Source organism: Mustelus asterias, chromosome 22 (assembly GCF_964213995.1).
Source record: "Mustelus asterias chromosome 22, sMusAst1.hap1.1, whole genome shotgun sequence".
In the NCBI taxonomy this organism is placed as follows: domain Eukaryota; kingdom Metazoa; phylum Chordata; class Chondrichthyes; order Carcharhiniformes; family Triakidae; genus Mustelus; species Mustelus asterias.
In genome coordinates, this window is record NC_135822.1 from 53,825,459 (window position 1) to 53,837,689 (window position 12,231).

General features: G+C 49.6%; 1 protein-coding gene across 1 annotated transcript; it reads right to left on the bottom strand.

The window, feature by feature from the left end:
* Nucleotides 1-304: 304 nt before the first annotated feature.
* Nucleotides 305-5,887, bottom strand: LOC144509771 (interleukin-1 beta-like). Its single transcript, XM_078238559.1, has 6 exons — nucleotides 5,756-5,887; nucleotides 4,995-5,061; nucleotides 4,082-4,355; nucleotides 3,120-3,284; nucleotides 2,033-2,166; nucleotides 305-868 (listed from the first exon to the last, which is right to left on the bottom strand). The coding sequence occupies exons 1-6, from the start codon at nucleotides 5,809-5,811 to the stop codon at nucleotides 656-658; spliced, it is 909 nt and encodes a 302-aa protein (XP_078094685.1). The 5' UTR covers nucleotides 5,812-5,887; the 3' UTR covers nucleotides 305-655.
* Between the last annotated feature and the right edge of the window lie 6,344 nt (nucleotides 5,888-12,231).

Consider the following 12,231-nt stretch of genomic DNA (forward strand, 5'->3'; position numbering starts at 1 on the left):
TGTCACCGTGCTGCTTAATAAAAATGTAGCCACTGCCACTCAGAATCGTTGTGCAAGTGGAGAGAAAGTGTTAATTGGTTCAATCCTGTGCCTGTTACAGATTCACACTGCTGCCTCACAGCGCCAGGGACCTGGGTTCGATTCCCGGCTCGGGAACTAATAAACAAAATAAAATAAACCTTCCCCCAGCCCGAAAACTATCATTTGACAGTTCCTCTTTGGGTCCTGCAATTCAGCCAATTTCGTATCCACGTCACGACTGTCCCTTTTATGTGAAGAAAATCAAGTTGGAGCCAAGGTGTTTGATAAAGAGCTTAATTTAATGAAAAAAAGGATAGATTGTATCCTCCAATACGGCAATAAATTAATGAGGGAGATAAATAACAATAAATACTTCAAATATTAAATAATCATTTCTCAGAACACAAGTTACACTCAAATAAAATAACGTCAAAATTAAACAGTCGCAAATATTGCCACTGATTTTGTTTTGTTCCATCAATTATTTTCAGTTGGCCTTTGATCACATGACAATTCGATTTGCCCCCATTTGATTCGAATGGGATTAGAATACTGTACTCAGTACATACACACACTCTCTCTAAACCAACTATTTGTGATTTGGGTTGTGAATGGCCCCGGGATTGACGGCGTCTCAGTCCGAGGTGAAGATGGTGATCCTTTTGTGGTTCTCCTTCACATCCAGTTCGACGGGCTGCCTGTTCTTCCTGGAGGTGCTGAGGTACCAGCCGCGGAACATGGCCGATTCCAGCTCAAAATGGCCGCCGGAGCTGGAGACTTTCTGAAAGAACACAAAACGCAGCAAATCGGTGGTGCTGCTGATGTTCTGCAACTTTCTATCCCACTTCTGCGAATGAGAGCAAAGAACATGTTTTTAGTTTCAAGTTTATTTATTCCTGTCGCAAGCAAGGCTTACATTAACGCTGCAATGAAGTTACTGTGTAAATCTCCTCGTCACCGCCACACTCCTGTCCGGGTTACACTGAGGGGGAATTTAGCACCCTAACCAGCATGTCGTTCGCACTGTGGGAGGAAACCGGAGCACCCGGAGGAAACCCACGCAGACATGGGGAGAACGTGCAAACTCCACACAGACAGTGACCCAGGCCGGGATTCAAATCCGGATCCCTGGCGCTGTGAGGCAGCAGTGCTAACCACTGTGCTGCCGTGCCGCCAACATGGGACATGGGAGTCACCAGCATTTATGACCCAGCCCCAGTTGCCCGAGGGCTGTTGAGAGTCAATGACATTGCTGTGGCTCTGGAATCACATGTAGGCCAGACCAGCGTAAGGATGGCAGAGTTTTATCCTAAAGGACACCAGTGAACAATAGAATCCTACAGTGCAGAAGGAGGCCGTTTGGCCCATCGAGTCTGCACCGACCACAATCCTACCCAGGCCCTATCCCCACAATCCCATACATTTACCCTGCTAATCTCCCTCACACTAAGGGGCAATTTAGCATGGCCAATCCACCTAACCTGCGCATCATTGGAGTGTGGGAGGAAACCGGAGCACCCAGAGGAAACACACGCAGACACAAGGAGAATGTGCAAACTCCACACAGACAGTGACCCAGGATGGGAATCGAACCCAGGTTCCTGGCACTGTGAGGCAGCAGTGCTGACCACTGTGCCACCGTGCCACCCCAAGTTGGCTGAATGATATGAACAGTAGCCGATCCTCCAACTAGCAGTGATAGGCCATCGGAAGCACTTGGGACGGTGGGCAAGGTCGTTGCCTCTTGACCAGATGCTCTGTGTTCGAGTCCCACTACAGGACTTTGATGGCCAAGAACATAACACGGACAAACAAGTTGATTATCAACCTGAAAATCCTTCGAAGACACAACGACGGCAGTGGGGGAAATTCCTGTCCCAACCACGTGATGGAACAAACACTGAAACCTTCATTATCCCGATTGTACCAAGCGTTTATTCAAGTTGTTACGGCAACCTGGGTCCCTGATTGACAGCACATCAACCCCAGAGTTAACTGCGTGAACTCTCACCTCCAAATGCAGCCTGGGTCTGTCTTCTGGCCCCACACAAGAGAGGAAGAGATTCTGGCTGCTGATTGACAACACGACGGGTAGATTGTCCTCATTGCTTGGAGTTGTCTTGTAGTACCTCACATCCAACTGAACTGTAAATCAAAGCAGCATCATGTTAGAACAGCAGACAACAGCCATAGGCAGCAAGGTGAAGAGTCGCAATGTGGCTACCTGGATTTCAACTGGGCCAGTGCTTTCCAGCTAACGGATCATAGAATCCCTGCAGAAACTGACCGTTTGGCCCATCGAGCCTGCACCGACAACAACCCCGCCCTATCCCCTGTAACCCCCTGACTCTAAGGAGCATTTTAGCATGGCCAATCCACCTAACCCGCACATCTTTGGACACTAAGGGGCAATTTAGCATGGCCAATCCCCCTAACCCGTACATCTTTGGACACTAAGGGGCAATTAAGCATGGCCAATCCCCCTAACCCGTACATCTTTGGACACTAAGGGGCAATTTAGCATGGCCAATCCACCTAACCTGCACATCTTTGGACACTAAGGGGCAATTTAGCATGGCCAATCCACCTAACCCGTACATCTTTGGACGCTAAGGGGCAATTTAGCATGGCCAATCCACCTAACCCGTACATCTTTGGACACTACGGGGCAATTTAGAATGGCCAATCCACCTAACCTGCACATCGTTGGACACTAAGGGGCAATTTAACATGGCCAATCCACCTAACCCACACATCTTTAGACACTAAGGGGCAATTTACCATGGCCAATCCACCTAACCCGCATATCTTTGTGCTGAGTGAGGACACTGGAACACCCAGAGGAACCCCACGCTGACACAGGAAGAACCTGCAAACACCACACAGACAGTGACCCGAGCTGGGAATTGAACCCGGGTCCCTGGCGCTGTGAGGCAGCAGTGCTAACCCCAGTGGCATCGTGCCCGCTCCGTGCAGACCAGATGGTTCAAGGTAACCAAACCAGTGACGGGAACATTAGAATCGGCCTCAGCTGTGCCAAGGACAACCAGTCCTGCTCTATATCCTGACATCCGTCCATTAGGCTTGGCTGTACCCACCTGCATCCTTCGGTTGTTGCAAAGACATGGCCAGGAGTTGGAGGTTCTCCGAGAGGATCAGGGATTGGTCGCGATCGTCTTTCATCTGTTGGCGTTCGCTCGACATGAGGCGGTAAGAACAGGCGGCCATTTCCACATCATCGTAACTGGTGCAGGTGAAAGCTTCTGTGGGCAAAAAATCCAGACTGTTTACCCACTGTCCATAAAGGAAGAGAATTGAATAATCCGGACAAATGTGAGGTAATGCATTTTGGAAGGTCTAACACAGATAGGAAATATACAGTAAATGGCAGATCCCTGAAGAGTATTGGTAGGCAGAGGGATCTGGGTGTACAGGTACACAGGTCACTGAAGGTGGCAACGCAGGTGGAGAAGGTAGTCAAGAGGGCATACGGCATGCTTGCCTTCATCGGCTGGGGCATTGAGTTTAAAAATTGGCAAATCATGTTGCAGCTTTATAGAACCTTAGTTAGGACATACTTGGAATATAGTGTTCAATTCTGGTCACCACACTACCAGAAGGATGCGGAGGCTTCGGAGAGGGTACAGAAAAGATTTACCAGGATGTTGCTTGGTGTGGAGGGCATTAGCTATGAGGAGAGATTGGAGAAACTTGGTTTGTTCTTCCTGGAACGACAGAGGTTGAGGGGGTGACCTGATCGAAGTCTACAAGATGATGAGGGGCATGGACAGAGTGGATAGTCAGAAGCTTTTCCCAGGGTGGAAGAGTCAATTACTGGGGGGCACAGGTTTAAGGTGCGAGGGGCAAGGTTTAAAGGAGATGTACGAGGCACGTTATTGACACAGAGGGTGGTGGGTGCCTGGAACTCGCTGCGGGGGGTGGCAGTGGAAGCGGACACGATAGTGACTTACCCACCTCCCCCGCGCAACTCCCCTCATCCCCAATCCCTGTGAGTTGTCCATGGGTGTTAAGGAAGAGAGAAACGGGAGAGACTTCTTACCTTCCAGGAGGGCATCGAAGTTCCCCAGCAAGTCAGTGTCGGCGAAAGGGGCGCCATCACGCTGCCAGCCGTCGCTGGAGGGTCGCCTCAGTTTGCTCTTGAATTTCTCCACTGCCAAGACCAGCATGATGGCGCGCTCCAGCGAGAGGCTGGCACTGCCCGCAGCACTGATGGCCGAGGAGGTGCTGGAGATTTTGAGCTGGTAGCTCCCTCGCTCGGCCTGGCAACAGCTGCTGTCCACCTCGGTTGGGTTGGGGTTGAAGATCTCGGAGCTCTGTGGAAAGGAGAGATCGGAGTCAGATTCCAGCCAGGCTGCGGAAGGACAAAGATCCCCAATCTCTTTTGTCTCATTGTGAAAGAGTCACAATGGCCTTGGAGTCACGTGTAGGCTAGACCAGGGTAAGGATGGCAGATTTCCTTCCCTAAAGGATATGTGGGTGGCACGGTGGCACAGTGGTTAGCACTGCTGCCTCACAGCAGCATGGAACCGGGTTCCATTCCGGCCTCGGGTCACTGACTGCGTGGAGTTTGCACATTCTCCCCGTGCCTGCGTGTGTTTCCTCCAGAAACTCTGGATTCCTCCCTCAGTGTCCGGGTTAGGTGGATTGGCCATGCTAAATTGCCCCTTAGTGTACAAAGATGTGCGGGTTAGGTGGATTGGCCATGCTAAATTGTCCCTTAGTGTGCCAGGTTGTGTGAGTTGGGGGGATCAGTGGTGTAATTACGTGCGGTAATGGGGATAGGGTCTGCATAAGATGCTCTATCAGAGTGAGCCGGTACAGACTCGATTGGCCGAATGGGCTGCTTCAGCACTTTGGGGTTCTATGATCAGATGTTGACTTTGCCCCAAAACCACATTGCTCCCTCTTCTCAATCTCAGCCCGAGGTGTATCCAGGAAGGAGAAACGCTTACCTTGGTCTGGGGGCCGGCAGTCGGGGAAGTGAGATGCGAATCCCTTTTGCGTTTGACACTGAAGGTTCTGCGGAGAGAGCAATGATCATGGTCAGTTTGTAGGAAAGAAGGGAAGTGACCTTGAGAGAGGAAGAGAGAGAGAGAGAGATAGAGAGATAGAGAGACTGAGGGAGAGAGAGAAAGACTGAGGGGGAGAGAGATAGAGACTGAGGGAGAGAGAGAGAGAGAGACTGAGGGGGAGAGAGAGAAAGAAATAGAGAGACAAAGGGGGAGAGGGATAAAGATATAGAGAAAGGAAGAAGGAGAGAGAGAGAGGGAGAGAGCTAGAAAGACAGAGAGAGAGGGTGTGTGAGAGATCGAGAGACAGAGAGAGAGGGAAAGAGAGAGAGCAAGAGAATATAAGAGAGAGAATGAGTAAGATAGAGAGACAGAGATATAGTGGGAGAGATAGAGAGAGCGATTGATAGAGAGAGAGCAAAGAGAGATATAGAGAGAGGGAGAGAGAGAGAGATATCGAGAGAGAGTGACAGAAAGAGAGAGAGAGTGAGAGAGAGAGATAGAGAGTGCGAGCGACAGAGAGATAGAGAGCAGGAAAGAGATATATAGAGAGAGAGGGAGAGTGAGAGAGAGACAGAGAGAAAGATTGAGAGTGAGTGTGACAGAGAGAGAGAGAGTGAGAGCGACAGTGAGCGATAGATAGAGAGATAGAGAGTGAGATCACTGAGTTCAGGTTTAAAGGTTAAGTGAGACGGTGATATTACCTGCGAGGTTCATTCTCAACCATTGGAATGGTCACAACTCCACCCTCAGTCCTCATATCTCGTATCTGTACAGTGATTAGGAAGTTCTCAGTAGTTTGCCGTTGTATCTCTGTGTCGTTCTGTACAACCAGTCCTCAAGCCCTCCTTTTATGTCTTCCACAAGCTCCTCCTCCCCCTCTGGGCTGGCTGCTTCCTTTCTATGGAAAATTTTGACGATGTGATGAGTAATGAGAAGTTCCAGTTTGTGGAGTGCCCCAAAATTAACCCTCTGTCTGCTGGACACGGTGGCACAGGGGTCAGCACTGCTGCCTCACAGCGCCAGGGACCCCGGGTTCAATTCCTGAATTGTCTGTGTGGAGTCTGCGCGTTCTCCCCGTGTCTGCGTGGGTTTCCTCCGGGTGCTCCGGTTTCCTCCCACAGTCCGAAAGACGTGCTGATTCGGTGCTAAATTCTCCCTCAGTGTCCCCGAACAGGCGCCGGAGTGTGGCGACTGGGGGACTTTCACAATAACTTCATTGCAGTGTTAATGTAAACCGACTTGTGACGTTAATAAATAAATAAAAATTTTAAAAATCACCAAAACGATTTTTAAAAATAAAGCATTCTTGTCATTGCCAATGTCCGGCTGCCATTTTAACATCCTAATGCAATGTGTTGAGGATCACAAGGCAATACTGGAAAACTAACTAATCCAACATCTACATTCCCTGTCCCTCTCCCTCACCTGCTGAAATCTGAACATCTTGTCTTCCGACAAATCAGTTCACAGATTTCCATTTGTAACATGTCGCTGTCCGAGGGTTAAGATTCATTGAATTCCTACAGTGCAGAAGGAGGCCATTCGGTCCATCAAGTCTGCATTGCCTATTACCCAGGCTTACCCTATAATCCCGCTAGCCTAAGGGACAATTCAGCATGGCCAATCCACCTAACCCGCACATCTTTGGACGCTAAGGGACAATTTAGCATGGCCAATCCACCTAACCTACATATCTTTGGGACACTAAGGGGCAATTTAGCATGGCCAATCCACCTAACCTACATATCTTTGGGACACGAAGGGACAATTTAGCATGGCCAATCCCTCTAACCTTCACATCTTTGGACACTAAGGGGCAATTTAGCATGGCTAATCCACCTGACGTGCACATTTTCAGAGTGTGGGAGGAAACCGGAGCATCCGGAAAACCCATGCAGACACGGGGGGAGAACGTGCAGACTCCGCACAGACAGTGACCCAAGCCGGGAATCGAACCCGGGTCTCTGGCGCTGTGAGGCAGCAGTGCCAACCCCCCACTGTGCCATCATGCTGCCCCAATTCAGATAGTCTCAGGGGCTGTGCCATGGTAGGAGTGAGGGAAGGCAGAGATGTCAGATAATCAGTAACGCAACCTGAGTTAGGGTCAGGGGATTTGCTATATATACACAACGAGTTATTATCTGACAAATTTTGCCTGTTAGATTTGTGGCAGCTGATTCATTAATATCTTTCAAAAGGGAATTGGATCAGGATTTAAAAAGGCAAAGTGATTGCGGTTGGAGGGAAGGAGTGGGGTGAATTTAATCACCCTTACAATGAGACACAGGCCCCCATGTATGTGGTGCGTATTTCTGCTTCCTTTTTTTTAGTCAATGAACTAAACCTGAAGCTTAAAAGTGAGAGACACAAAGAGGAACAGTTGTACAGACTGTCGAAAGGGCAGCATGGTGGGCACAGTGGTTAGCACAGCTGCCTCACTGGACCCAGGTTCAATTCCGGCCTCGGGTCACTGTGTGGAGTCTGCACGTCCTCCCCGTGTCTGCGTGGGTTTCCTCCGGGTGCCCCAGTTTCCTCGCACAGTCCAAAGATGTGTAGGTTAGAGGGATTGGCCATGCTAAATTGCCCCTTAGTGGCAGGGGGACTAGCTAGGGTGAATACATGGGGTTATGGGGATAGGATCTCTGTGGGATTGTGGTTGGTGCAGACCCGATGGGCTGAATGGCCTCCTTCTGCACTGTAGGGATTCTATTCTGTGAGAGGAGTGGATTATTTAAGACAATATTTCCTTAGGCCTCCATTTGGGATGACACAGGTCTGGAAATGTGTCTCTCGCGCTCACAGGGATGTTCTTCTGAAACATGCAAACAATGGGAGTCTCCACCCATGTAAGCCAGATCTACGTAGCCCAGTATCACTGAACGAGCTCTGGTTTCAACTGTGCACAGAGCACTCAGCGGTCCCAACTTCCTTTGACTGAGATGACACAGCGAAGAAAGCCGACCTCACTCGCCCCGGGAAAGGGGGAATCTGTGGGCAGACCATTTCCCCATGAACTCAGCAATCTCACACAAAACAAACTTTCTCAGCTCGCACTGTGGACAGTTGCACCACACTTTGCCGGGGGAGTTGGGGTTTTAATCATAGAAACCCTAAGTGCAGAAGGAGGCCATTCGGCCCATCGAGTCTGCACCGACCACAATCCCACCCAGGCCCTACCCCCACATATTTTACCCGCTAATCCCTCTAACCTATACATCCCAGGACTCTAAGGGGCAATTTTTTAACCTGGCCAATCAACCTAACCCGCACATCTTTGGACTGTGGGAGGAAACCGGAGCACCCGGAGGAAACCCACGCAGACACGAGGAGAATGTGCAAACTCCACACAGACAGTGACCCGAGCCGGGAATCGAACCCGGGACCCTGGAGCTGTGAAGCAGCAGTGCTAACCACTGTGCTACCGTGCCGCCCTAATGAGCATTACAGAGGCACACGTTGTAATCCGTTTGCTAAAGAGGTCCTTCGAGTTGGAAATTGGGCCTTGCGTGTAAGAGGAGACTGATGCAACATTAAACCACAGAATCCCGACAGCGTAGAGGGAGGTCGTTCAGCCCATCAAATCAGCACCGACTTTCCAACAGAGTGTCCCACCCATGCCCTATCCTGTGGCCCCACGAATTTGTCCCGCTAATCCCCTCTAACCTGCACATCTTTGGATACTAAGAGGCAATTTAGCACGGCCAATACACCCAACCTGCACATCTTTGGACACTATGGAACAATTTTGCATGGCTAATGCACCTAACCTGCACATCTTTGGACACGAAGTGGCAATCAAGATGTGTAGGTTAGGTGGATTGGCCATGCTAAATTGCCCCTTAGTGTCCAAAGATGTGCAGGTTAGGTGGATTGGCCATGCTAAATTGCCCCTTAGTGTCCAAAGATGTGCAGGTTAGATGGATTATCCATGGTAACTTGTCCCTTTGTGTCCAATGATGTGCTGTTTGGTGGATTGGCCATGCTAAATTGCCCCTTAGTGTCGCAGGATGTGTGAGTTAGGGGGATTAGTGGGGTATATACGTGGGGGGGGGTAACAGGGAGAGGGCCTGAGTGGGAAGCTTGTCGGAAAGCTGGTGCAGACCCGATGGGCTGAACGGCCTCCTTCTGCACTGTTGGGATTCTACGATTCTGCGGCAATTGTGACAGTGCGGTACTCTATTAGTGCTGATTGTGCCCTGCGTCTGGCAGTGGAACTTGAAACTTTTTGATTGGCCCAACTCATTCGTTACTCGTTCAAATGTGGGTTAACAGTGGTGAAAGAGTTAATGACTGCCCTGCTTCAGTCTGCGTTGTGGACTTCTTGCCTTCAAACAACCGCACAACCTCAAACAGACCATTGTCCGCAGCAAACTACCCAGCCTTCAGGAGAACAGTGACCACGACACCACACAACCCTGCCACAGCAACCTCTGCAAGACGTACCAGATCATCGACACGGATGCCATCATCTCACGTGAGAACACCATCCACCAGGTACACGGTACCTACTCTTGCAACTCGGCCAACGTTGTCTACCTGATACGCTGCAGGGAAGGATGTCCCGAGGCATGGTACATTGGGGAAACCATGCAGACGCTACGACAACGGGTGAATGAATACCGCTCGACAATCACCAGGCAAGACTGTTCTCTTCCTGTGGGGGAGCACTTCAGCGGTCACGGGCATTCGGCCTCTGATCTTCGGGTAAGCGTTCTCCAAGGTGGCCTTCAGGACAGACGACAGCGCAGAGTCGCTGAGCAGAAACTGATAGCCAAGTTCCGCACACATGAGGACGGCCTAAACCGAGATATTGGGTTCATGTCACACTATCGGTAACCCCCACAGCTTGCCTGCTGGACTTGCAGAATCTCACTGGCTGTCCTGTCTGGAGACAATACACATCTCTTTAACCTGTGCTTAATGCTCCCTCCACTCACATTGTCTATATCTTTAAGACCTGGTTGGCTGTAGAGATTCGCATTCTAATCAGTATTCTGTAACTTGATTTTGTGTCTCTGTGCCCTGTTTGAGAGCAGATTTCCACTCCATCTGATGAAGGAGCAGCGCTCCGAAAGCTAATGGCATTTGCTACAAATAAACCTGTTGGACTTTAACCTGGTGTTGTTAAAACTCTTACTGTAGTCACTTTGTGTTCACATACCTTGTCCTGCATCCCAGTGCGATGACTCATGCTGCTATGAATCCTGTTCTTCTCCCGGTTGAGAGTTTCAACTGAATTCTTTCCAGCCCTTGAGTGCCGCCCTCTGGATGAATCACATTCTTCTTTGAGTTGGTTTTGATTTGATTTATTATTGTCACATGTACTGGGATACAGTGAAAAGTATTGTTTCTTGAACCCTATACAGACAAAACATACCGTTCATAGAGTACATAGGGGAGAAGGAAAGGAGAGGGTGCAGAATGTAGTGTTAGTCATAGCTAGAGTGTAGAGAAAGATCAGCTTAATATAAGGTAGGTCCATTCAAAAGTCTGTTGGCAGGGAAGAGGCTGTTCTTGAGTCGGTTGGTACGTGACCTCAGACTTTTGTATCTTTTTCCTGACGGAAGAAGGTGGAAGAGAGAATGTCCGGGGTGCGTGGGGTCCTTGATTATGCTGGCTGCTTTTCCTGAGGCTGCGGGAAATGTAGACAGAGTCAATGGATGGGAGGCTGATTTGTGTGATGGACTGGGCTACATTCAGGACCTTTTGTAGTTTCTTGTTGTCTTGGGCAGAGCAGGAAACATACCAAGCTGTGTTACAACCGGAAAGAATGCTTTCTGTGGTGCATCTATAAAAGTTGGTGAAAGTCGTAGCTGACGTGCCAAATTTCCTTAGTCTTCTGAGAAAGTGGAGGCGTTGGTGGGCTTTCTTAACTATAGCAGCGGCATGGGGGGACCAGGACAGGTTCTTGGTGATCTGGACACCTAAAAATTTGACCATATCTACTTCGTCCGCATTGATGTAGACAGGGGCATGTTCTCCTTTACGCTTCCTGAAGTCGATGACAATCTCCTTCGTTTTGTTGACATTGAGGGAGAGATTATTGTTGTAAGGCCATTCATACCTTTTGGCTGTTCGCCACAGCGATTATTTTAGATTCCTCTTATTTTGGACAGAATTCAGACACTGACAGAGCTAACAGTCAGAAGAGGAGTGATAACTCATCCACATGAATTATAGAATCCTACAGTGCAGAAGGAAGCCATTTGGCCCATCGAGTCAGCAACAACCACAATCGCACCCAGCCCCTATTCCCGTGACCCCACATATTTACTCTACTAATCACCCCCCTCTCCCCGCTGACACTAGGGTCAATTTAGCACAGCCAATCAACCCAACCAGCACATCTTTTGGAGTGTGGGGGGGAACTGGAGCACCCAAAGGAAACCCACGCAGACACGGGGAGAACATGCAGACTCCACACAGCCAGTGACCCAAGGCCAGGAATCGAACCCGGATCCCTGGCGCTGAGAGGCAGCAGTGCTAACCACTGTGCCATCGTGCCATCCCGTTCATGTTAGTAATGCTTCTGTTAATACAGTGAATTAAAACAAGTAACTATGATTTTAAGACATATAAGTTGCGATTTTAAATGCATTTGAAGTATTTTTACTTCACGTTTCAGTCAATGCAAGGTGCCGAAGGGCATCATGGGAAAGTTCAATAGTTTCGAGCCAAAGGTGTGGGAATCTGTAGTCAGCAGAATCATATCTGGGAAATTATTATAAGGAACATATTTTGCAATTTTATGATAGTTGGTTTGCAGCCCAGACACAGGTTGGTCTTGACCCTGGACACGGGGCCAAAGGTCTATTTACCTTGGCGGGAGGCCAGTGGGAACCTCAACTTTGACCCCTACAGTATTTTGGTCAGCATGGTGGCACAGTGGTTAGCACAGTTGCTTTACAGTGCCAGGGACCCGGGTTCGATTCCCAGCTTGGGTCACTCTCTGTGCGGAGTTTGCACGTTCTCCCCGTGTCTGCGTGGGCTTCCTCCGGGTGCTCCGGTTTCCTCCCACAGTCCAAAGATGTGTAGGTTTGATGGACTGGCCATGCTAAATTGCCTCTTAGTGTCAGGGGGACTAGCTAGGGTAAATCCATGGGGTCATGGAGATGGGATGCGTGGGATTCTGGTCAGTGCAGATGGCCCGAATGGCCTCCCCTCTACAGTGCAGAAG

Coding starts and splice junctions, on each gene's coding strand:
- LOC144509771 (XM_078238559.1), bottom strand. CDS start 5,811: ATGAGGACTGAGGGTGGAGTTGTGACCATTCCAATGGTTGAGAATGAA. Junction 2,167..3,119: donor GCAACAACCGAAGGATGCAG/GTGGGTACAGCC, acceptor TTTGATTTACAG/TTCAGTTGGATGTGAGGTAC. Junction 869..2,032: donor GACCCAGGCTGCATTTGGAG/GTGAGAGTTCAC, acceptor TCTCATTCGCAG/AAGTGGGATAGAAAGTTGCA.